The sequence below is a fragment of the Oncorhynchus kisutch genome, unplaced genomic scaffold, assembly GCF_002021735.2.
Source record: "Oncorhynchus kisutch isolate 150728-3 unplaced genomic scaffold, Okis_V2 scaffold2951, whole genome shotgun sequence".
In the NCBI taxonomy this organism is placed as follows: Eukaryota; Metazoa; Chordata; class Actinopteri; order Salmoniformes; family Salmonidae; genus Oncorhynchus; species Oncorhynchus kisutch.
The window spans coordinates 1-27,204 of NW_022264896.1; the positions used below are offsets into that span (position 1 = coordinate 1).

The 27,204-nt window shown below is 43.7% G+C and overlaps 1 protein-coding gene across 3 annotated transcripts in view; it reads right to left on the reverse strand.

Moving 5' to 3' along the window:
• Positions 1 to 4,048: 4,048 nt before the first annotated feature.
• LOC109876812 (non-muscle caldesmon-like) overlaps positions 4,049 to 27,204 on the reverse strand; it is a 56,803-nt gene continuing 33,647 nt past the window's right edge. For 2 of the 3 annotated variants that reach the window (XM_031820032.1, XM_031820031.1), the window contains exons 3-9: positions 20,810 to 21,221; positions 20,490 to 20,620; positions 18,116 to 18,362; positions 17,450 to 17,590; positions 13,062 to 13,103; positions 10,026 to 10,069; positions 4,049 to 4,129 (exon numbers count right to left, since the gene is read on the reverse strand). In XM_031820032.1, coding sequence (XP_031675892.1) covers positions 4,051 to 4,129; positions 10,026 to 10,069; positions 13,062 to 13,103; positions 17,450 to 17,590; positions 18,116 to 18,362; positions 20,490 to 20,620; positions 20,810 to 21,221 — 1,096 coding nt within the window. In that variant the 3' untranslated portion in view covers positions 4,049 to 4,050. The remainder of the gene's footprint in view (positions 4,130 to 10,025; positions 10,070 to 13,061; positions 13,104 to 17,449; positions 17,591 to 18,115; positions 18,363 to 20,489; positions 20,621 to 20,809; positions 21,222 to 27,204) is intronic. The other variant, XM_031820033.1, reaches the window with a different exon arrangement.

Below are 27,204 nucleotides of genomic sequence, written 5' to 3' on the forward strand. Positions count from 1 at the left end.
AGAAGGAGAAGAAGGAGAAGAGAAGAAGGAGAAGAAGGAAAGGAAGAAGAAGAAGGAAGAAGATAAGAAGGAGAAAGAAGGGAAGAAGGAGAAGAGGAAGAAGAAGAAGAAAGAGAGAAAGAAGAGAAGAAGAAGAAGGAGAAGGAGAATGAAGAAGAAGGAGAAGAAGAAGGAGGAGAGAAGAAGGAGAAGAGAAGAGAAGGTGCAGCAGAGGAATCATCAAGATTGACATGTCAGTGAGTTGAGTTAAGTTTCACATCAATTACATGACAGATCAACGGATTCACAAGTAGCTGTCCCGGGGACTGTTGGGTGTGCAGGCTTTTACTCCAACCCTTTTACTCCAACCCAATCCAGAAAATAAGCTTCCAAACAGAAACCTGATTAGCTGAATCAGGAGTGTTACAGCAGTGTTGGACCAAAAGCCTGCACACCCCTTAGCCATCAGGAGGAGGCACTCCTGACGTAGTTCAGTAGTTGATTATTTCAAAGTTGGATAGATATTTAGTGTGAGTCGTAACTGAGTCATAACTGTTGTCGACTTGTCGTGTTGCCGTAACTAAGTCATTGTGAGTAGCTCTGATGTAACTAAGTCACCGTGAGTAGCTCTGACGTAACTAAGTCAACGTGAGTAGCTCTGACGTAACTAAGTCAACGTGAGTAGCTCTGACGTAACTAAGTCATCGTGAGTAGCTCTGATGTAACTAAGTCAACGTGAGTAGCTCTGACGTAACTAAGTCAATGTGAGTAGCTCTGACGTAACTAAGTCAACGTGAGTAGCTCTGACGTAACTAAGTCAACGTGAGTAGCTCTGACGTAACTAAGTCAATGTGAGTAGCTCTGACGTAACTAAGTCAACGTGAGTAGCTCTGACGTAACTAAGTCATCGTGAGTAGCTCTGACGTAACTAAGTCATCGTGAGTAGCTCTGACGTAACTAAGTCATCGTGAGTAGCTCTGACGTAACTAAGTCAACGTGAGTAGCTCTGACGTAACTAAGTCATCGTGAGTAGCTCTGACGTAACTAAGTCAACGTGAGTAGCTCTGACGTAACTAAGTCAATGTGAGTAGCTCTGACGTACTAGTAACGTGAGTAGCTCTGACGTAACTAAGTCATCGTGAGTAGCTCTGACATAATTAAGTCAACGTGAGTAGCTCTGACGTAACTAAGTCAGTCGTGAGTAGCTCTGACGTAACTAAGTCAACGTGAGTAGCTCTGACGTAACTAAGTCATCGTGAGTAGCTCTGACTTAACTAGTCATCGTGAGTACTCTGACGTAACTAAGGTATCGTGAGTAGCTCCTGACGTACCTAAGTCATTGTGATAGCTCTGACGTAACTAAGTCTCGTGAGTAGCTCTGACGTACCTAAGTCAACGTGAGTAGCTCTGACGTAACTAAGTCAACGTGAGTAGCTCTGACGTACTAAGTCATCGTGAGTAGCTCTGACGTAACTAAGTCAACGTGAGTAGCTCTGACGTACCTAAGTCATCGTGAGTAGCTCTGACGTACCTAAGTCATGGTGATAGCTCTGACGTAACTAAGTCAACGTGAGTAGCTCTGATGTAACTAAGTCATCGTGAGTAGCTCTGAGAGAATTGGGAGAGAAAGGTAACTGTTGTTACTCACTGCTGGCTTGGAGGGGCTTTTGCAGCTTCCGTCTGGGTTCCCTTTCACCCATTGGTGGATGAGGTCGGCCACGCCTACATTCAGACCCTCTGTATCCTGAGAAACACAGATGATGAATCATGATGAAGTCGCTCATTAACATAACAAATGCCACCCTATTTCCTATTAAAAAGGTGCAGAAGCATTTTCCCATTAAGTCACTGATTTACGGACTACAGATGAAAATGAACCAACTTGCCCAAATCTGGCACCTAGACAGAAGTGTTGAACACTGCACATTTTCCCCCCGTCAAATAAACCTAATAAGGTAAAGGTATAAATGCTACTTTTGTGTTATGAGCAATTTGATGATTGAGTTCACTAAAAATGGAGGAGAGGCCCACCGATGCCTTCATACCTTGGATAGTGTTCAGTAAAGTGGTCAGAGGTCTGTTATCAATAAGACATGTTGCAGTATGCAGAGCTCTCTATTACATCAGCAACTGAAAACGTTTGGATATCCAGCCCCGCCCCTCGCTCAAGACAATGGCTGTCCGATGTCATCTTTCCCTACCTTGGAAGGTGTTTCCCCTGGGCGGCTGGCTCCAAGCTTCCCCCCAGGCCTGTCAAACAGATCATTGCTTGGAGGCCCAAAGGCGTCAGTGGGGCTGGGCAGTCGCGTCATGAGCCTGCTGCCTGGCTGCCTTGTGGCTTCCATAGAGGACGTCTGGACAGATGAGACATGACCGTTACCCCTCGCCGTTTACTGTCTGGAACTGAATTGGTTACACTGTGGTGTTACACAGGGGCGGCAGGGTTAGCCTTAGAGGTGGAGGGGCGGCAGGGTTCCTAGTGTTAGTGGAGGGGCGGCAAAGGTAGCCTAGTGGTTAGAGCGTTGGAAGCTAGTACCGAAAGGTTGCAAGTTCCGAATCCCCCGGCTGATACAAGGTACAAATCTGTCGTTCTGCCCCTGAACAGGCAGTTACACCACTGTTCCTAGGCCGTCATTGAAAATAAGAATTAGTTCTTAACTGACTTGCCTAGTAAAATAAGGTAAATATTTAATTTTTTTTAAACACAAGAAAGAGCCTGCATAGCCGGTTCCTCTCTGTTCAGGGGGAGGCTCGGCCACTCCTGTGTTACGGTTAAAGATAAACTAAATGAAGGAGGCAGCTCTAAATGTTGTAGGTCATACAGGGGATGGAAACTCACAGGATGGAGATAGCAGTAGATTAGTATAAATACAGTACAGTGTTAACCAACTCTGGGAACTCCTAATGTGAGCTATTGGAGCACTGGAGAAAACAGTAGTATAGTATAGTACAGTATAGTGTAGTATATTATAGTATGGTATAGTATAGTATAGTACAGTATATCATAATAGCACAGTATAGCATATCATAGTATGGTATTATATAGTGCAGTATGGTAGAGTATAGTGTGTGGCATAGTATAGTATAGTGTAGTATATTATAGTATAGTAGAGTACAGTATATCATATTATAGTATAGTATAGTACAGTAGAATATAATATAGTATACCATAGCACATCATAGTATAGTGTAGTATATTATAGTATAGTAGAGTACAGTATATCATATTATAGTATAGTATAGTACAGTAGAATATAATATAGTATACCATAGCACATCATAGTATAGTGTAGTATATTATAGTATAGTAGAGTACAGTATATCATATTATAGTATAGTATAGTACAGTAGAATATAATATAGTATACCATAGCACATCATAGTATAGTGTAGTATAGTATAGTATAGTAGAGTACAGTATATCATATTATAGTATAGTATAGTACAGTAGAATATAATATAGTATACCATAGCACATCATAGTATAGTGTAGTATAGTACAGTATATCATATTATAGTATAGTATAGTACAGTAGAATATAATATAGTATACCATAGCACATCATAGTATAGTGTAGTATAGTACAGTATATCATATTATAGTATAGTATAGTACAGTAGAATATAATATAGTATACCATAGCACATCATAGTATAGTGTAGTATAGTACAGTAAAACACAGTAAAGTAAAGTAAAGCATACCAAGTATAGTATGTATAGTATAGTACATTCAAGTATAGTAAAGTATTGTAAAGTATAGTAAGGTATAGCATAGTACAGTAAAGTATAGTAAAGCATAATAAAGTATAGTAAGGTATAGCATAGTACAATATAGTAAGGTATAGCGTAGTACAGTATAGTATATTAAAGCATAGTACAGTTTTGTAAAGTATAGTAAGGTATAGTATAGTATTGTAAAGTTTAGTAAGGTATAGTATTGAAAAACATTGTAAGGTATAGTAGTATAGGAAAGTTTAGTAAGGTATAGTATTGAAAAGCATGGTAAGGTATAGTACAGTTTTGTAAAGTTTAGTAAGGTATAGTATAGTAAAGTACAGCATAGTATACCTCTATGGCATGAGTGTACTGTTCCAGCCTGTTGTCGATCTTGGAGATGGGGATGGGAGGCGGGTCTTCTTGATGCTGTTACTGTTTTACAGTAAGAACAAGAACAACAAGAAATATTATTCATGAACATCATTCTTTCATAGTACTCTGAGGTAGGGTTAGGGTTGATAGTACTCTGAGGAAGAGGTTAGGGTTGATAGTACTCTGAGGAAGAGGTTAGGGTTGATAGTACTCTGAGGTAGAGGTTAGGGTTGATAGTACTCTGAGGTAGAGGTTAGGGTTGATAGTACTCTGAGGAAGAGGTTAGGGTTGATAGTACTCTGAGGTAGGGTTAGGGTTAGGGTTGATAGTACTCTGAGGTAGAGGTTAGGGTTGATAGTACTCTGAGGAAGAGGTTAGGGTTAGGGTTGATAGTACTCCTGAGGTAGAGGTTAGGGTTGATAGTACTCTGAGGTAGAGGTTAGGGTTGATAGTACTCTGAGGTAGAGGTTAGGGTTAGGGTTGATAGTACTCTGAGGAAGAGGTTAGGGTTGATAGTACTCTGAGGTAGAGGTTAGGGTTCATAGTACTCTGAGGTAGGGTTAGGGTTGATAGTACTCTGAGGAAGAGGTTAGGGTTAGGGTTGATAGTACTCTGAGGTAGAGGTTAGGGTTGATAGTACTCTGAGGTAGAGGTTAGGGTTGATAGTACTCTGAGGTAGGGTTAGGGTTAGGGTTGATAGTACTCTGAGGTAGAGGTTAGGGTTGATAGTACTCTGAGGTAGAGGTTAGGGCTGATAGTACTCTGAGGTAGGGTTAGGGTTAGGGTTGATAGTACTCTGAGGAAGAGGTTAGGGTTGATAGTACTCTGAGGTAGGGTTAGGGTTGATAGTACTCCGAGGTAGGGTTAGGGTTGATAGTACTCTGAGGTAGAGGTTAGGGTTAGGGTTGATAGTACTCTGAGGTAGGGTTAGGGTTAGGGTTGATAGTACTCTGAGGTAGGGTTAGGGTTAGGGTTGATAGTACTCTGAGGTAGAGGTTAGGGTTGATAGTACTCTGAGGTAGAGGTTAGGGGTTGATAGTACTTTGAGGTAGAGGTTAGGGTTGATAGTACTCTGAGGTAGGGTTAGGGTTGATAGTACTCTGAGGTAGAGGTTAGGGTTGATAGTACTCTGAGGTAGGGTTAGGGTTGATAGTACTCTGAGGTAGAGGTTAGGGTTGATAGTACTCTGAGGTAGAGGTTAGGGCTGATAGTACTCTGAGGTAGGGTTAGGGTTAGGGTTGATAGTACTCTGAGGAAGAGGTTAGGGTTGATAGTACTCTGAGGTAGGGTTAGGGTTGATAGTACTCCGAGGTAGGGTTAGGGTTGATCGTACTCTGAGGTAGAGGTTAGGGTTAGGGTTGATAGTACTCTGAGGTAGGGTTAGGGTTAGGGTTGATAGTACTCTGAGGTAGGGTTAGGGTTAGGGTTGATAGTACTCTGAGGTAGGGTTAGGGTTAGGGTTGATAGTACTCTGAGGTAGAGGTTAGGGTTGATAGTACTCTGAGGTAGAGGTTAGGGTTGATAGTACTTTGAGGTAGAGGTTAGGGTTGATAGTACTCTGAGGTAGGGTTAGGGTTGATAGTACTCTGAGGTAGAGGTTAGGGTTGATAGTACTCTGAGGAAGAGGTTAGGGTTGATAGTACTCTGAGGTAGGGTTAGGGTTAGGGTTGATAGTACTCTGAGGTAGAGGTTAGGGTTGATAGTACTCTGAGGAAGAGGTTAGGGTTGATAGTACTCTGAGGTAGGGTTAGGGTTGATAGTACTCTGAGGTAGGGTTAGGGTTGATAGTACTCTGAGGTAGGGTTAGGGTTAGGGTTGATAGTACTCTGAGGTAGGGTTAGAGTTGATAGTACTCTGAGGTAGGGTTAGGGTTGATAGTACTCTGAGGTAGGGTTAGGGTTGATAGTACTCTGAGGTAGGGTTAGGGTTGATAGTACTCTGAGGTAGGGTTAGGGTTAGGGTTGATAGTACTCTGAGGTAGAGGTTAGGGTTGATAGTACTCTGAGGTAGGGTTAGGGTTGATAGTGCTCTGAGGTAGGGTTAGGGTTGATAGTACTCTGAGGTAGGGTTAGGGTTAGGGTTGATAGTACTCTGAGGTAGAGGTTAGGGTTGATAGTACTCTGAGGTAGGGTTAGGGTTGATAGTACTCTGAGGTAGGGTTAGGGTTAGGGTTGATAGTACTCTGAGGTAGGGTTAGGGTTAGGGTTGATAGTACTCTGAGGTAGGGTTAGGATTGATAGTACTCTGAGGTAGGGTTAGGATTGATAGTATTCTGAGGTAGGGTTAGGATTGATAGTACTCTGAGGTAGGGTTAGGGTTAGGATTGATAGTACTCTGAGGTAGGGTTAGGATTGATAGTATTCTGAGGTTGAGTTAGGGTTGATAGTACTCTGAGGTAGGGTTAGGATTGATAGTACTCTGAGGTAGGTTTAGGGTTGATAGTACTCTGAGGTAGGGTTAGGGTTGATAGTACTCTGAGGTAGAGGTTAGGGTTGATAGTACTCTGAGGTAGGGTTAGGGTTGATAGTACTCTGAGGTAGGGTTAGGGTTGATAGTACTCTGAGGCAGGGTTAGGATTGATAGTACTCTGAGGTAGGGCTAGGGTTGTATATTTAATTGCTAAGTAAAGGTATAGCTCATTCTTAAGACATCTAATGAATCCACACTCCTTTGATGGCTATTTTGGGTATAGCGAAGGATTCCTGTGTGTCATAGTCTAAATAAAGTGATAGTAGTTATACTCCCTATGCTCTTCTTTCAAGTCAACCTGAAACCGTTTCAACACTTGTCTGACCCCAGGCCTCCTGCACGCCACAAGCATTACTCTTGCTTCAGGCAAGTGTGGTTTAACCCAACCAGCTCCATTTACATTTGCTATAGCACAGGAGCTCACTGCCCAGCCAGAGGAGCAGGATGTCTCTAGTCTCACCAGGAGCTCACTGCCCAGCCAGAGGAGCAGGACGTCTCTAGTCTCACCAGGAGCTCACTGCCCAGCCAGAGGAGCAGGACATCGCTAGTCTCACCAGGAGCTCACTGCCCAGCCAGAGGAGCAGGACATCGCTAGTCTCACCAGGAGCTCACTGCCCAACCAGAGGAGCAGGACATCTGACCAGGAGCTCACTGCCCAGCCAGAGGAGCAGGACATCTGACCAGGAGCTCACTGCCCAGCCAGAGGAGCAGGATGTCTCTAGTCTCACCAGGAGCTCACTGCCCAGCCAGAGGAGCAGGACATCTCTAGTCTCACCAGGAGCTCACTGCCCAACCAGAGGAGCAGGACATCTTTAGTCTCAACAGGAGCTCACTGCCCAGCCAGAGGAGCAGGACATCTGACCAGGAGCTCACTGCCCAGCCAGAGGAGCAGGACATCTGACCAGGAGCTCACTGCCCAGCCAGAGGAGCAGGACATCTGACCAGGAGCTCACTGCCCAGCCAGAGGAGCAGGACATCTGACCAGGAGCTCACTGCCCAGCCAGAGGAGCAGGACGTCTCTAGTCTCACCAGGAGCTCACTGCCCAGCCAGAGGAGCAGGACGTCTCTAGTCTCACCAGGAGCTCACTGCCCAGCCAGAGGAGCAGGACGTCTCTAGTCTCACCAGGAGCTCACTGCCCAGCCAGAGGAGCAGGACATCTTTAGTCTCACCAGGAGCTCACTGCCCAGCCAGAGGAGCAGGCCATCTTTAGTCTCAACAGGAGCTCACTGCCCAGCCAGAGGAGCAGGACATCTCACCAGGAGCTCACTGCCCAGCCAGAGGAGCAGGATGTCTCTAGTCTCACCAGGAGCTCACTGCCCAGCCAGAGGAGCAGGACATCTGACCAGGAGCTCACTGCCCAGCCAGAGGAGCAGGATGTCTCTAGTCTCACCAGGATCTCACTGCCCAGCCAGAGGAGCAGGACATCTGACCAGGAGCTCACTGCCAAGCCAGAGGAGCAGGACGTCTCTAGTCTCACCAGGAGCTCACTGCCCAGCCAGAGGAGCAGGACGTCTCTAGTCTCACCAGGAGCTCACTGCCCAGCCAGAGGAGCAGGACATCTGACCAGGAGCTCACTGCCCAGCCAGAGGAGCAGGACATCTGACCAGGAGCTCACTGCCCAGCCAGAGGAGCAGGACGTCTCTAGTCTCACCAGGAGCTCACTGCCCAGCCAGAGGAGCAGGACATCTGACCAGGAGCTCACTGCCCAGCCAGAGGAGCAGGACGTCTCTAGTCTCACCAGGAGCTCACTGCCCAGCCAGAGGAGCAGAACGTCTCTAGTCTCACCAGGAGCTCACTGCCCAGCCAGAGGAGCAGGACGCATCTAGTCTCTTAGGATGTCTAACAGACTAGACCACATATCAACACAGACTATCCTCTAAACAGTGATGTCTTCCATCTGCTTTAATATAATATCTATAGACTATATCAGAGATCCTCTAAACAGTGATCTCTTCCATCTGCTTTAATATAATATCTATAGACTATATCAGAGATCCTCTAAACAGTGATCTCTTCCATCTGCTTTAATATAATATCTATAGACTATATCAGAGATCCTCTAAACAGTGATCTCTTCCATCTGCTTTAATATAATATCTTCCTGTCCCTCTGATTTAGGCCAGATAAATGTGACACCGGAAAACTTTATTAGCAGTGTCTTCCACCAACGCAGACAGATGCTTTGTGTTGAGGGTGTTTGGGTTACCATTAGTTACGATGATGTCATTGACTCTCTGATGATGAGTTCCATCATGTTCACATTTTATGAAAGGGGCTATTATCCTCACGCAATGTTTCCTCTTACAAGTGTGTGTGTGCGTGAGTGTGTGTGTGCCTGCGTGCATGTTTATGTATGTGTGTGTGTGTGTCCTCTGACAGATGGGAAACAGAGAGGGAATAAAACACCAGCTCACCTGATGACTTCATCTCTTAAGGCCCTCAGACTCCTAGTTAATGATCTCCCTCACCATTCTCTGTCTTAAGGCCCTCAGACTCCTAGCTAATTCCTCTCTCTCTCACCATTCCCTGTCTTAAGGCCCTGAGACTCCAAGCTAATTCCTCTCTCTCTCACCATTCTCTGTCTTAAGGCCCTGAGACTCCTAGCTAATTCCTCTCTCTCACCATTCTCTGTCTTAAGGCCCTAAGACTCCTATAGCTAATGCTGTCCCTCACCATACTATCTCTATCTCACCATGAGGAGCGTACCTGTTGCAGCGGCTATACGAGTGTTAGAGTGTATCTATCTAACCACACGACTGCTATAGGATCAGATAACTCATTCTATCTCAGCGCGAGGCTCCTCTGTAAGCACATCGCCCATCTATCTTACCAACAGCCACCAAAGAAAACACATCTGCTTTGACTTAGTACACATAAATCATCACTGACAAAGAGAGAGAGAGAGACAGAGAGAGAGAGAGAGACAGAGAGAGAGAGAGAAACAGAGAGACAGAGACAGAGAGAGAGAGAGAGAGACAGAGAGAGAGAGAGAGAGAGAGAGAGAGAGAGAGAGAGAGAGAGACAGAGACAGAGAGAGAGAGAGAGACAGAGAGAGAGAGAGAGAGAGAGAGAGAGAGAGAGAGAGAGAGAGAGAGAGAGAGAGAGAGAGAGAGAGAGAGAGAGAGAGAGAGAGATAGAGAGAGAGAGAGACAGAGACAGAGAGACAGAGACAGAAAACAGAGAGAGAGAGAGAGAGAGAGAGAGAGAGAGAGAGAGAGAGAGAGACAGAGAGAGAGAGAGACAGAGAGAGAGAGAGAGAGAGACAGAGAGAGAGACAGAGAGAGAGAGACAGAGAGGCAGAGAGACAGAGACAGAAACAGAGAGAGAGATAGAGAGACAGAGACAGAGAGAGAGAGAGAGAGAGAGAGAGAGAGAGAGAGAGAGAGAGAGAGAGAGAGAGAGGGAGAGACTGCAAAATCCCTGCTTTTCTATTTCTCTATTTCACTATCTGTACTTAATTATTTCACCTCAGATATTTTCACTCACCTTTTCTGCAGAGAGCGGTTCAGAGACTCAGTCCTGTCGTTGATCTGAGGAAGGGAACAAGGACACCGGGTTTGTATTGGGAGATAATATATCTGAAGCTACCTAGAATAACAGCTAACAACTTCAATCTACAGTACGTCTACATTATTTCTCTACGGTAGCCCTACATTAGCAATCTACAGTAGCCCTACATTATTTATCAACCGTAGCTTACATTATCGATCTACAGTAGCCCTACATTATCAATCTACGGTAACCTTACATTACCAATCTACAGTAGCCCTACCTTATCAATCTACAGTAGCCCTACATTATCAATCTACAGTAGCCCTACATTATCAATCTACAGTAGCCATACGTTATTTATCAAGAGTAGCCCTACATTATCGATCTACAGTAACCTTACATTATCAATCTACAGTAACCCTACCTTATCAATCTAGAGTAGCCCTACATTATCAATCTACAGTAGCCCTACGTTATTTATCAACAGTAGCCCTACGTTATTTATCAACAGTAGCCCTACATTATCGATCTACAGTAACCCTATATTATCAATCTACAGTAACCCTACATTATCAATCTACAGTAGCCCTACATTATCAATCTACGGTAACCTTACATTATCAATATAGAGTATTCCTACCCATCCAAAGAATTCCTTCTCGTTAAAGCATTTGTGGTTCATACTGTCATGACCTGGTAAAGGTGTATAATACTGTCATGACCTGGTAAAGGTACTGTCATGACCTGTTAAAGGTGTATAATACTGTCATGACCTGTTAAAGGTACTGTCATGACCTGATAAAGGTGTATAATAGTGTCATGACCTGATAAAGGTGTATAATACTGTCATGACCTGGTAAAGGTACTGTCATGACCTGGTAAAGGTGTATAGTACTGTCATGACCTGATAAAGGTGTATAATACTGTCATGACCTGATAAAGGTGTATAATACTGTCATGACCTGATAAAGGTGTATAGTACTGTCATGACCTGGTAAAGGTGTATAATACTGTCATGACCTGATAAAGGTGTATAATACTGTCATGACCTGATAAAAGGTGTATGGTACTGTCATGACCTGATAAAGGTACTGTCATGACCTGATAAAGGTGTATAATACTGTCATGACCTGATAAAGGTACTGCCATGACCTGGTAAAGGTGTATAATACTGTCATGACCTGATAAAGGTGTATAGTACTGTCATGACCTGATAAAGGTGTATAATACTGTCATGACCTGGTAAAGGTGTATGGTACTGTCATGACCTGTTAAAGGTACTGTCATGACCTGATAAAGGTGTATAGTACTGTCATGACCTGATAAAGGTGTATAATACTGTCATGACCTGATAAAGGTGTATAATACTGTCATGACCTGGTAAAGGTACTGTCATGACCTGATAAAGGTGTATAATACTGTCATGACCTGTTAAAGGTACTGTCATGACCTGATAAAGGTGTATAGTACTGTCATGACCTGGTAAAGGTGTATAGTACTGTCATGACCTGGTAAAGGTGTATAATACTGTCATGACCTGGTAAAGGTGTATAGTACTGTCATGACCTGGTAAAGGTGTATAGTACCGTCATGACCTGATAAACGTACTGTCATGACCTGTAATAGGTGTATAATACTGTCATGACCTGGTAAAGGTGTATAGTACTGTCATGACCTGATAAAGGTGTATAATACTATCATGACCTGGTAAAGGTGTATAGTACCGTCATGACCTGATAAACGTACTGGCATGACCTGTAATAGGTGTATAATACTGTCATGACCTGGTAAAGGTGTATGATACTGTCATGACCTGGTAAAGGTGTATGTAGGGGCCACACAGTAAGTTGAAAGGAACAATCTTCCCCTTGAATTTGTCAATATATTATCCATCAGCATGGCTCATAATATGGACACCTTCCTGTTGATGATGTAGCAACAATTCCCTTTGGAGGGAAGGTGAAACAGGAACGCTTGGTCGCGGATCTGTTTGGGTTGTCTTGCCAACCCATATGGTCATTGATGCATGACAATGTCTATATTTGGCAAGACAGCACCAACAGATCTGGGACCAGGCTAGGAACAAGAGCTGAGTTTGTATGAAGCGCAGAATGACATAAAAAAAAAGACAGACAGCTGACAAGTGGTGTCACGTTACGACCACACGGAACACAACAGAACGGAACCTTTGTGTCACAGTTATCCCCGTGGTGACCTTTAACCTGGAATGACCCCTGCATGGGGTCAACGTTCCAGAACATTTAATCCACACAATAATAATAATTCTGTGTTCTGTTATATTATGTTTCCCCCTTCAGATTCAGAATCACTTTTGTATTACATTTGAAGTAAAAATCGAACCGGATCTCTGTTGTAATGCATCGTATACAACAACAAATATCATGCTGATGATTCCTTGAGATTTATTAGAAATATTTCCTTTCGTTTTAGTTATAAAAGCAAACAGGGAACGGAATCTAATGGGGGGGGGACAGAATCTAACACGGGGGGGACAGAATCTAACACGGGGGGGACAGAATCTAACACGGGGGGACAGAATCTAACACGGGGGGGACAGAATCTAACACGGGGGGGACAGAATCTAACACGGGGGGACAGAATCTAACACGGGGGGGACTCAATCTAACACGGGGGGGACAGAATCTAACACGGGGGGGACAGAATCTAACACGGGGGGGAACAGAATCTAACACGGGGGGCAGAATCTAACACGGGGGGAGCTCTAACACGGGGGGGATAGAATCTAACACGGGGGCTCAATCTAACACGGGGGGGTTTACTCAATCTAACACGGGGGGGTTTATTCAATCTAACATGGGGGGCTCAATCTAACACGGGGGGGTTTACTCAATCTAACACGGGGGGGTTTACTCAATCTAACACGGGGGGTACTCAATCTAACACGGGTACGGGAACATAATCTAAAACAACAGAATAATTTGGATTTGGATTAAATGTTCTGAAATACGTTTGTCCTCTGGAACCCTGGGTCTCCAAGGTGAAACTCACCGTGCAGGTATTCTCAGACGTCATCCTCTCCTCGGTGTCATTCTGGAAGGACACACATCACAGGGAAGCACATTGATGACAGGAAAGACACAAGCCAACGCCACTCTGCTGCAGACAGTTTCTTTTCAGATGACTTTTACACTGCTAACGACGTGCCAAGAAACACAATAATATATAAGGTCATTAATCTGATAGATACGTACAGTGGAACACTTTTCCACGATCGAAAGGTTTATTTTCCGAATAGTTGGCAAATAATCTTTTTGTTTTGTCCGATTGATTTTAGAGGAAAATATATTAGTTTGTAAAAAAAAAATTTCATTGAACCTTTATTAAACGAGGCAAGTCAGTTAAGAATAAATTCTTATTTACAATGACGGCCTACACCGGCCAAATCCAAACTTGGACGACGCTGGGCCAATTGTGTGCCGCCCTGTGGGACTCCCAATCACGGCGGGTTGTGATGCAGCCTGGAATCAAACCAGGGTGTCTGTAGTGACGCCTCAAGCACTGAGATGCAGTGTTTTAGACCGCAGCTCCACTCCTACTTGTAATAGGAATATTACTAGTGTTTTACTGGTTTAACAGAAGCACAGAAAACATTGGATTGAGTGAGTCACTTCATTGGTTATGACTCAACAGTTGGCACATTAGCAAGGTTGCTATTGAGCAATGCAAACGTGTGTTACATCCTATTTAGCTGTGAGCCAGAAAAGAAAGTTGGGTGCTTTCCCATAAAGACATGAATTAACCCATGAAGACATGAATTAACCCATGAAGACATGAATTAACCCATAAAGACATGAATTAACCCATAAAGACATGAATTAACCCATGAAGACATGAATTTACCCATGAAGACATGAATTTACCCATGAAGACATGAATTTACCCATGAAGACATGAATTTACCCATGAAGACATGAATTAACCCACGAAGACATGAATTAACCCATGAAGACATGAATTAACCCATGAAGACATGAATTAACCCATGAAGACATGAATTAACCCATGAAGACATGAATTTACCCATGAAGACATGAATTAACCCACGAAGACATGAATTAACCCATGAAGACATGAATTTACCCATGAAGACATGAATTAACCCATGAAGACATGAATTAACCCATGAAGACATGAATTAACCCATGAAGACATGAATTAACCCATGACGGTCCGTGAAGTGTTGGAGTGTTTAAGGAAAGCTGACCACATGCAGCTACACACAGAGCACAACACAACAACTGTGTCCCCAATGAAACCCTATCTGGCACCCTATGGGTCCTGGTCAACGGTAGTGCACTATAAAGGGAATAGGGTTCCATTTGGAAGGGACACAAAGGCTCTGTTCCAGTATCCATAGTAACATAGTTCTTAGAATAAAGCAGAGTATTGGGGGCGTGGATTCTAAGAGGTAGACTAGTATGGACGTTAGAACACAGCCTAAAACTCTCTAAATGCTTTCAACACAGGAAGTAAAAACATCAAGGTGAAGAAATATAGGATGATGTGTCAACATGACATGCAAGAGGTGGAGAGGTGGTGTGGGGGTGTGATGACACATAGTGAGAGAAGAAAAATGTAGAGAAGTGATCCTGTAGTCAACATTGTCTTTTGTGTTTCTACGATAAGATTGAGAAAACAAACTTGTTTTGCTCATCAAAGAGTTGATTTTGAAATTATTTTATATTTTGTAGTTAGTAAAAAAAAAAAGGATGTCTTCAGACTAGAAGGTTTGTTTCAAATCTGTCACGGTTCATTTCTGTCTGAGAAGGAGTGTTGAAAACCTTTTCTGAAAACAAATGAACCAAGTGAAGAAACGGAACCCAAAGGAAGCCAGTGTGAATAGTCATACTGACATCAGACACTAAGTAGAGACACATGTTACCTGTCATACAACCACAGACCATACAGGACTCTCACTTCACATCACAGAGCCAACACAGTTATATCCATCCACACACTGCACTGACATCAGACACTAAGTAGAGACACATGTTACCTGTCATACAACCACAGACCATACAGGACTCTCACTTCACATCACAGAGCCAACACAGTTATATCCATCCACACACTGCACTGACATCAGACACTAAGTAGAGACACATGTTACCTGTCATACAACCACAGACCATACAGGACTCTCACTTCACATCACAGAGCCAACACAGTTATATCCATCCACACACTGCACTGACATCAGACACTAAGTAGAGACACATGTTACCTGTCATACAACCACAGACCATACAGGACTCTCACTTCACATCACAGAGCCAACACAGTTATATCCATCCACACACTGCACTGACATCAGACACTAAGTAGAGACACATGTTACCTGTCATACAACCACAGACCATACAGGACTCTCACTTCACATCACAGAGCCAACACAGTTATATCCATCCACACACTGCACTGACATCAGACACTAAGTAGAGACTCAAGTTACCTGTCATACCACCACAGACCATACAGGACTCTCACTTCACATCACAGAGCCAACACAGTTATATCCATCCACACACTGCACTGACATCAGACACTAAGTAGAGACACATGTTACCTGTCATACAACCACAGACCATACAGGACTCTCACTTCACATCACAGAGCCAACACAGTTATATCCATCCACACACTGCACTGACATCAGACACTAAGTAGAGACACATGTTACCTGTCATACAACCACAGACCATACAGGACTCTCACTTCACATCACAGAGCCAACACAGTTATATCCATCCACACACTGCACTGACATCAGACACTAAGTAGAGACACATGTTACCTGTGATACAACCACAGACCATACAGGACTCTCACTTCACATCACAGAGCCAACACAGTTATATCCATCCACACACTGCACTTACAGACAGTCGACAACTTACTGGGTAAAACAGTGTAAAACTGTGTAACACTGTGTGAGTCAGCATGGCAGACATGCTACATCAAGCACTGTGTAACACTGTGTGAGTCAGCATGGTAGACATGCTACATCAAGCACTGTGTAACACTGTGTGAGTCAGCATGGCAGACATGCTACATCAAGCACTGTGTAATACTGTGTGAGTCAGCATGGCAGACATGCTACATCAAGCACTGTGTAACACTGTGTGAGTCGGCATGGTAGACATGCTACATCAAGCACTGTGTAACACTGTGTGAGTCGGCATGGTAGACATGCTACATCAAGCACTGTGTAACACTGTGTGAGTCGGCGTGGCAGACATGCTACATCAAGCACTGTGTAACACTGTGTGAGTCAGCATGGCAGACATGCTACATCAAGCACTGTGTAACACTGTGTGAGTCGGCATGGCAGACATGCTACATCAAGCACTGTGTTACACTGTGTGAGTCAGCATGGCAGACATGCTACATCAAGCACTGTGTAACACTGTGTGCGTCGGCATGGCAGACATGCTACATCAAGCACTGTGTAATACTGTGTGAGTCAGCATGGCAGACATGCTACATCAAGCACTGTGTAACACTGTGTGAGTCAGCATGGCAGACATGCTACATCAAGCACTGTGTAATACTGTGTGAGTCAGCATGGCAGACATGCTACATCAAGCATTGTGTAACACTGTGTGAGTCGGCATGGTAGACATGCTACATCAAGCACTGTGTAATACTGTGTGAGTCGGCATGGCAGACATGCTACATCAAGCACTGTGTAATACTGTGTGAGTCGGCATGGCAGACATGCTACATCAAGCACTGTGTAATACTGTGTGAGTCGGCATGGCAGACATGCTACATCAAGCACTGTGTAACACTGTGTGAGTCGGCATGGCAGACATGCTACATCAAGCACTGTGTAACACTGTGTAAGTCGGCATGGTAGACATGCTACATCAAGCACTGTGTAATACTGTGTGCGTCGGCATGGTAGAGTGAACAGAAAGGGGACAAATATGCTGTGAAATACATCCTGTTTTCAGGGGCTACATCCTGTATATGAAGAAATCCACGGAAACCATTTTGGTTCTAATAAAAATCATTTTCTCTACAACTGTGGGCATGTGATTAGGTGATAGGTGAATGACAAGGTGATGTGTATGGTGGTGAATTATATGGGACATCAGAAGTATCTTGAAGTTATGAGATAGATAGATAGATAGATAGATAGATAGATAGATAGATAGATAGATAGATAGATAGATAGATAGATAGATAGATAGATAGATAGATAGATAGATAGATAGATAGATAGATAGATAGATAGATAGATAGATAGATAGATAGATAGATAGATAGATAGATAGATAGATAGATAGATAGATAGATAGATACCGGGACATCAGAAGTATCTTGAAGTTATGTGATTGATTGATTGATAGATACCGGGACATCAGTAGTACCTTGAAGGTGGGGCTCATGGGACTGAAGGGGCTGAAGGACTCGTCTCCCTCAATGCTGGAAATACTGAGGTTCTTCATCCTTCTCTCTGAAGCCGCCATCCTCCTACTCTCTATCCCATCTTTCACCCTCTTCCTCTCCTCCTGTAGACGGAGAAATTACATCAGAACACACCCCTCTTCCTCTCCTCCTGTAGACAGAGAAACTACATCAGAACACACCCCTCTTCCTCTCCTCCTGTAGACAGAGAAACTACATTAGAACACACCCCTCTTCCTCTCCTCCTGCAGACGGAGAAACTACATCAGAACACACCCCTCTTCCTCTCCTCCTGCAGACAGAGAAACTACATCAGAACAACACACCCCTCTTCTTCTCCTCCTGCAGACAGAGAAACTACATCAGAACAACACACACACATACATGAAGCTGCACTCTTGTGCATGCTGTGCATTATAACGCATTATAAAGCATTATGTCAGAGCTCACAAGGTGTTAGAAAAGTGCTAACAATGCATTATGAAGAGGGTGTTCATAGGAAGTGTTACCAACATGCAGCGACATGCATATACACACACACAGATAGTGTACATACCAGTCTCAGAGTAGGAGTGCTGGTCTAGGATCTGACCCCCCTGTTCATTCATTATAACGGACCCAGGTCTCACCTCCTCCTGCTCCTGCCTGTGCTGCTCCTCTTTCTCTCTCTGGTGCTCCTCCTCCTCCCTGGCTCTGCGTTTCTCCTCTCTCCTGCGGTTCAACTCCTCCATCTCCTCCTGGTCCTCCTGCTGTCTCTGTCTCAGCTGTTCCAGGGTGCCCTGTCCCTGGCCTGGTGTCTTCTCTGTCTCCAGCTGCCCCCCGGGAACCTCTCCATCCACCTCCTCCTGTCTCTGCCCTCCCAAGCTGCCACTACGACTAGAGGAGAGGAGAGGAGAGGAGAGGAGAGGAGAGGAGAGGAGAGGAGAGGAGAGGAGAGGAGAGGAGAGGAGAGGAGAGGAGAGGAGAGGAGAGGAGAGGAGAGGAGAGGAGAGGAGAGGAGAGAGAGGAGAGGAGAGGAGAGGAGAGGAGAGGAGAGGAGAGGAGAGGAGAGGAGAGGAGAGGAGAGGAGAGGAGAGGAGAGGAGAGGATGAAAGTAAAGTCCAAAGTTAGAGGACAGGTTGGAGGAAGCTGCTCCGTCTCTCACTATGATCAAACTGCATTATAAATGTAACACCTTCTAATATCTCCACTGCTGTAGTTATGAACTACTTTGGACAGTTCTCATCTTATCAATCCACAAGATTCCCTCAGTTTGCTTTGAAATGTTTACCTGTCTCCTTCAGTGACAAACAAGGAAGAAGTACGTATCTCATCCATCTCTTTCGGTGTCTCATCCATCTCTTTCTGTGTCTCATCCATGTCTTTTGGTGTCTCGTCCAAGACTATCTGTGTCTCATCCATGTCTTTCGGTGTCTCATCCATCTCTTTCTGTGTCTCATCCATGTCTTTTGGTGTCTCGTCCAAGACTATCTGTGTCTCAACTATGTCTTTCGGGGTGTCATCCATCTCTTTCTGTGTCTCCTCCATGACTATCTGTGTCTCAGTCATGACTATCTGTGTCTCAGCCATCTCTATCTGTGTCTCTAGCTGTGTCTCAGTCATGACTATCTGTGTCCCAGCCATGTCTTCCTGTGTCTCATCCATGACTATCTGTGTCTCATCCATGACTATCTGTGTCTCAGCCATCTTTATCTGTGTCTCTATCTGTGTCTCAACACCCGATAGTAGCTCACTCTTAAGGCTTGGTTAAATTAAGGAAGGATGTTGAGCTAGCCCATACAGGAAGTGATGAGAGTCACTGATCTTGTCATGCCTCTTTTTCAGTTCAGTATGAAGTAGGAACTGATAGATGCTTTACAGAAGTTATTATTCTCTCTCTACAAGCGATCACCCATACATTTTAATTTGATCGCCATGTTGCAGGAGAGCTTTCCTGCAACGCGGGAAATGTAAAACGTCTAGTTTATTTGAGGTTTAAAAAGGCTTCTGAAGTTTATAATTTCCCCTTAACAACTTCAGACTTGATTTATCCTTACGAATGATGTATCAACCTCTTCAAAAATGTCCATTCATAATAATCCACTCTATAATTCCCATTTCCTGTTGCTGCGGGATTATTTTCCTGCTGTAGAAAACTGGCTCAAATGAAGATCCTCCATCTGTAGCAGGAAGATAAGACTGAAACCAAGGAAACTATAAATAAAGAAACTCAGACCGCTTCAGTCTTTGTGTTGAGTTCTCCTCCTCTTTAAATTGAATTTGGACATTACAATAGTGAGATCTGGCCGCAGTCTGAATCGGTGTCCAAAATGGCACCCTATTCCCTTGATAGTGCACTGCTTTAGAACAGACAAATAGAACCCTATTCCCTTTATAGTGCACTACTTTAGACCAGCCAAATGGAACCCTATTCCCGTTATAGTGCACTACTTTATACCAGACAAAATGGCACCCTATTCCCGTTATAGTGCACTACTTTATACCAGACAAATAGAACCCTATTCCCTTTATAGTGCACTACTTTAGACCAGCCAAATGGAACCCTATTCCCGTTATAGTGCACTACTTTAGGCCAACCAAATGGCACCCTATTCCCTTTATAGTGCACTACTTTATACCAGCCAAATGGAACCCTATTCCCTTTATAGTGCACTACTTTAGGCCAACCAAATGGCACCCTATTCCCTTTATAGTGCACTACTTTAGGCCAACCAAATGGCACCCTATTCCCATTATAGTGCACTACTTTATACCAGCCAAATGGAACCCTATTCCCGTTATAGTGCACTACTTTAGACCAGACAAATGGCACCCTATTCCCGTTATAGTGCACTACTTTATACCAGCCAAATGGAACCCTATTCCCTTTATAGTGCACTACTTTAGACCAGACAAATGGCACCCTAATCCCTATATAGTGCACTACTTTTGGCCAGATGAGGCTCTATTTAAGGATTCGAGTGCCATTTTGGACACACGTATAGACTATTTTAGGTGTGTTACCTTGGAGACAGTTTCCCTGCAACTAGGTATGAGGTCACTTCCGCTCCAGCTGCTTCCCCGTTGCTGTTGACGTGTCTCATGACTTTAGAGGTGTAGGAGATCTTCAGCTCAGATTTCTTCTTCTCCACGACCTAAAAACAAAACAGAGCATTCAGAAGAACACTTTATAGTCCAATTTGAGTTTTGGCATCGGCGGTCAAGTTTGGCATCACAACACCAAACATCAGCTTTCCCCTCTTTGCCCTGCCGTGAATAAAGACGACAGTGTGACTTGAGTGATGATTGGATACAGCACGGCATATACACAATCGTAACTCTACCTTGTCATCTGTTACTCTTCTTGAAGTGTCTTGTGTCTTGTTGCTGGCTTTTCGTTCCCACTCTACCTCCTTCTCCTCCCTCTCCTCGGGCCCAGGTCCAGGACGTGTCTTCAAGCAGGGTCTGATTGGGGAGGCTCTGTTTAGCCTGAGCAGCTGGGGCTGCTGCTGCTGCTGGGGTTGATGCTGCTGGGGGTGATGCTGCTGGAGTTGATGCTGCTGCTGCGGGTGATGCTGCTGGGGTTGATGCTGCTGGGGCTGATTCTGCTGCTGCTGGGGCTGATGGTCCTCCGAGGACTCCTGTTCCTCCAGGTGGCGCTGTCTGCGTTTCTCCAACCTCTGGGTCCAGTCACTGAAGCCCTCGTCCTCCTCCAGAGCCAACTGGCAGCCACTAGCCTTCACCTCACTCTCACACCTGAAGAGACAGGTACAATTGTTAATAACAAGTCAAACCTAAAGGTGATCCAGTCATTTCTAACTGTTCAACAGATATCTATCTTGCACCATAGGAAATATAGTGCTATATTCAACATTTCCTTCAAGAGTAACTACACCAAAGGACAGGGTTAGCCAGGCCGAGAGATGGCCAGGTCGACCCTCCAAAAAGACAGACAATACTTACAGCCTTCAACACTCCAACCTAATGCATTGTCAACCGAATTCAAAACAGGCTAATTCGGCTAAATTCCTAACTGTTTATTAACACAGTGTAAAAAATCATTAGTTCTGCTAACTCCCAATGCCTAGAACCGTTGTAGTAAACCCAACTCAAAGTATATCAGTTCTGCTAACTCCCAATGCCTAGAACCATTGTAGTAAACCCAACTCAAAGTATATCAGTTCTGCTAACTCCCAATGCCTAGAACCGTTGTAGTAAACCCAACTCAAAGTATATCAGTTCTGCTAACTCCTGTTGCCTAGAACCGTTGTAGTCAACCCAACTCAAAGTATATCAGTTCTGCTAACTCCTGTTGCCTAGAACCGTTGTAGTCAACCCAACTCAAAGTATATCAGTTCTGCTAACTCCTGTTGCCTAGAACCGTTGTAGTCAACCCAACTCAAAGTATATCAGTTCTGCTAACTCCTGTTGCCTAGAACCGTTGTAGTAAACCCAACTCAAAGTATATCAGTTCTGCTAACTCCTGTTGCCTAGAACCGTTGTAGTAAACCCAACTCAAAGTATATCAGTTCTGCTAACTCCTGTTGCCTAGAACCGTTGTAGTAAACCCAACTCAAAGTATATCAGTTCTGCTAACTCCCAATGCCTAGAACCGTTGTAGTAAACCCAACTCAAAGTATATCAGTTCTGCTAACTCCTGTTGCCTAGAACCGTTGTAGTAAACCCAACTCAAAGTATATCAGTTCTGCTAACTCCTGTTGCCTAGAACCGTTGTAGTGAACCCAACTCAAAGTATATCAGTTCTGCTAACTCCTGTTGCCTAGAACCGTTGTAGTGAACCCAACTCAAAGTATATCAGTTCTGCTAACTCCTGTTGCCTAGAACCGTTGTAGTCAACCCAACTCAAAGTATATCAGTTCTGCTAACTCCTGTTGCCTAGAACCGTTGTAGTAAACCCAACTCAAAGTATATCAGTTCTGCTAACTCCCAATGCCTAGAACCGTTGTAGTGAACCCAACTCAAAGTATATCAGTTCTGCTAACTCCTGTTGCCTAGAACCGTTGTAGTAAACCCAACTCAAAGTATATCAGTTCTGCTAACTCCTGTTGCCTAGAACCGTTGTAGTGAACCCAACTCAAAGTATATCAGTTCTGCTAACTCCTGTTGCCTAGAACCGTTGTAGTAAACCCAACTCAAAGTATATCAGTTCTGCTAACTCCTGTTGCCTAGAACCGTTGTAGTCAACCCAACTCAAAGTATATCAGTTCTGCTAACTCCTGTTGCCTAGAACCGTTGTAGTAAACCCAACTCAAAGTATATCAGTTCTGCTAACTCCTGTTGCCTAGAACCGTTGTAGTAAACCCAACTCAAAGTATATCAGTTCTGCTAACTCCTGTTGCCTAGAACCGTTGTAGTAAACCCAACTCAAAGTATATCAGTATTCAGAACTTAAAGTGACATCATCTTTAGAAGTTGTACATACTTAACTGTTTTATGTTTTATTCACTATTTTCCAATAAATTAATTTTTCCATTCAATAAGTATTCTGAATTAAAATGATTGAACTAACTTGAACATGAATATGTGTTGTAGTGAACATAAATAAATGCAGGTTCCATCTATTAAATTTTTTAAAAACTTCATTATTCATTTTTGTCAAGTTTAAGTAGTAAAGTGGTTCAGATGAGTCATTTTCAGTGGTCGTGTCTTAATGTTTAATAATGTTTTATGCGTTTGATGATTTGTCATTTTAACCCACCGTAACAGTCATTGTTGAACACCGAGCTCATTCCTCTAGCAGTAACTGGAGGTAGAGCTGTAAACCAGTCATTGTTGAACACCGAGCTCATTCCTCTAGTAGTAACCAGTCATTGTTGAACACCGAGCTCATTCCTCTAGTAGTAACCAGTCATTGTTGAACACAGAGCTCATTCCTCTAGTAGTAACCAGTCATTGTTGAACACCGAGCTCATTCCTCTAGTAGTAACCAGTCATTGTTGAACACCGAGCTCATTCCTCTAGTAGTAACCAGTCATTGTTGAACACAGAGCTCATTCCTCTAGTAGTAACCAGTCATTGTTGAACACCGAGCTCATTCCTCTAGTAGTAACCAGTCATTGTTGAACACAGAGCTCATTCCTCTAGTAGTAACCAGTCATTGTTGAACACCGAGCTCATTCCTCTAGTAGTAACCAGTCATTGTTGAACACCGAGCTCATTCCTCTAGTAGTAACCAGTCATTGTTGAACACCGAGCTCATTCCTCTAGTAGTAACCAGTCATTGTTGAACACAGAGCTCATTCCTCTAGTAGTAACCAGTCATTGTTGAACACCGAGCTCATTCCTCTAGTAGTAACCAGTCATTGTTGAACACAGAGCTCATTCCTCTAGTAGTAACCAGTCATTGTTGAACACCGAGCTCATTCCTCTAGTAGTAACCAGTCATTGTTGAACACAGAGCTCATTCCTCTAGTAGTAACCAGTCATTGTTGAACACAGAGCTCATTCCTCTAGTAGTAACCAGTCATTGTTGAACACCGAGCTCATTCCTCTAGTAGTAACCAGTCATTGTTGAACACCGAGCTCATTCCTCTAGTAGTAACCAGTCATTGTTGAACACCGAGCTCATTCCTCTAGTAGTAACCAGTCATTGTTGAACACCGAGCTCATTCCTCTAGTAGTAACCAGTCATTGTTGAACACAGAGCTCATTCCTCTAGTAGTAACCAGTCATTGTTGAACACCGAGCTCATTCCTCTAGTAGTAACCAGTCATTGTTGAACACAGAGCTCATTCCTCTAGTAGTAACCAGTCATTGTTGAACACCGAGCTCATTCCTCTAGTAGTAACCAGTCATTGTTGAACACAGAGCTCATTCCTCTAGTAGTAACCAGTCATTGTTGAACACAGAGCTCATTCCTCTAGTAGTAACCAGTCATTGTTGAACACAGAGCTCATTCCTCTAGTAGTAACCAGTCATTGTTGAACACCGAGCTCATTCCTCTAGTAGTAACCAGTCATTGTTGAACACAGAGCTCATTCATCTAGTAGTAACTGGAGGTAGAGATGTAACCAGTCATTGTTGAACACAGTGCTCATTCCTCTAGCAGTAACTGGAGGTTGAGATGTAACCAGTCATTGTTGAACACCGTGCTCATTCCTCTAGCTGTAACCAGTCATTGTTGAACACAGAGCTCATTCATCTAGTAGTAACTGGAGGTAGAGATGTAACCAGTCATTGTTGAACACAGTGCTCATTCCTCTAGCAGTAACTGGAGGTAGAGATGTAACCAGTCATTGTTGAACACAGTGCTCATTCCTCTAGTAGTAACCAGTCATTGTTGAACACAGTGCTCATTCCTCTAGCAGTAACTGGAGGTAGAGATGTAAACCAGTCATTGTTGAACACAGAGCTCATTCCTCTAGTAGTAACCAGTCATTGTTGAACACAGAGCTCATTCCTCTAGTAGTAACCAGTCATTGTTGAACACAGAGCTCATTCCTCTAGTAGTAACCAGTCATTGTTGAACACAGTGCTCATTCATCTAGTAGTAACTGGAGGTAGAGCTGTAAACCAGTCATTGTTGAACACAGAGCTCATTCCTCTAGTAGTAACCAGTCATTGTTGAACACAGTGCTCATTCATCTAGTAGTAACTGGAGGTAGAGATGTAAACCAGTCATTGTTGAACACAGTGCTCATTCCTCTAGTAGTGACTGGAGGTAGAGATGTAACCAGTCATTGTTGAACACAGAGCTCATTCCTCTAGCAGTAACCAGTCATTGTTGAACACAGAGCTCATTCCTCTAGCAGTAACTGGAGGTAGAGATGTAACCAGTCATTGTTGAACACAGAGCTCATTCCTCTAGTAGTAACCAGTCATTGTTGAACACAGTGCTCATTCCTCTAGTAGTAACCAGTCATTGTTGAACACAGAGCTCATTCCTCTAGCAGTAACTGGAGGTAGAGATGTAACCAGTCATTGTTGAACACAGAGCTCATTCCTCTAGTAGTAACCAGTCATTGTTGAACACAGAGCTCATTCCTCTAGTAGTAACCAGTCATTGTTGAACACAGAGCTCATTCCTCTAGTAGTAACCAGTCATTGTTGAACACAGTGCTCATTCCTCTAGTAGTAACTGAAGGTAGAGATGTAACCAGTACAGGAAGCTGCATTGTACAGTGAAGAGGCGACTCCGGGATGCTGGCCTTCTAGACAGAGTTCCTCTCCATCTTAATTAATCTTGTGTTTTTATTGGCCAGTCTGAGATATGGCTTTGTCTTTGCAACTCTGCCTAGAAGGCCAGCATCCCGGAGTCGCCTCTTCACTGTTGACGTTGAGACTGGTGTTTTGCGGCTACTATTTAATGAAGCTGCCAGTTGAGGACTTGTGAGGTGTCTGTTTCTCAAACTAGACCCTCTATTGTACTTGTCCTCTTGCTTAGTTATGCACCGGGGCCTCCCACGCCTCTTTCTATTCTGTTTAGAGACAGTTTCCGCTGTTCTCTGAAAGGAGTAGTACACAGCATTGTCTTCAGCAAAGTCTTCAGTTTCTTGGAAATTTCTTGCAACAACAAGAATAGATCAAGAATAGACTGATGAGTTTCAGAAGAAGGTTCTTTGTTTCTGGCCATTTGGAGCCTGTAATCGAACCCACAAATGCTGATGCTCCAGATACTCAACTAGTCTAAAGAAGGTCAGTTTTATTGCTTCTTTAATCAGAACAACTGTTTTCAGCTGTGCGAACATAATTGCAACTGGGTTTTGTAATGATCAATTCGCCTTTTAAAATTATAAACTTGGATTAGCTAGCACAACATGCCATTGGAACACAGGAGTGATGGTTGCTGATAATGGGCCTCTGTATGTCTTTGTAGATATTCCATAAAAAATCTGCCATTTCCAGCTACAATAGTCATTTACAACATTAACAATGTCTACACTGTATTTCTTATCAATTTGATGTTATTTTAATGGACAATTGATTTTCTTAGTGACCCCAAACTTTTGAACGGTAGTGTACATATTAGACAACTGTTTTTAGAAATATTATATTTTCTTCATAGTCTGTTACGTAGGACATCCATCTTGAAGCCAATAGTTGATTGTCTGCCTCACCTCAAGGGCACCAAAACACCAGATGGCTAAACGTGCTAGCTGCTAACCACTGTGAAAACAATCAGGTGGCTAAACGTCCTAGCTGCTAACCACTGTGAAAACAATCAGGTGGCTAAACGTGCTAGCTGCTAACCACTGTGAAAACAATCAGGTGGCTAAACGAGCTAGCTGCTAACCACTGTGAAAACAATCAGGTCGCTAAACGTGCTAGCTGCTAACCACTGTGAAAACAATCAGGTGGCTAAACGTGCTAGCTGCTAACCACTGTGAAAACAATTAGGTGGCTAAACGTGCTAGCTGCTAACCACTGTGAAAACAATCAGGTGGCTAAACGTGCTAGCTGCTAACCACGGTGAAAACAATCAGGTGGCTAAACCTGCTAGCTGCTAACCACGGTGAAAACAATCAGGTGGCTAAACGTGCTAGCTGCTAACCACGGTGAAAACAATCAGGTGGCTAAACGTGCTAGCTGCTAACCACTGTGAAAACAATCAGGTGGCTAAACGTGCTAGCTGCTAACCACTGTGAAAACAATCAGGTGGCTAAACGTGCTAGCTGCTAACCACTGTGAAAACAATCAGGTGGCTAAACGTGCTAGCTGCTAACCACTGTGAAAACAATCAGGTGGCTTCTGTAATATTGTTAGCGGTCAGCACAATGTT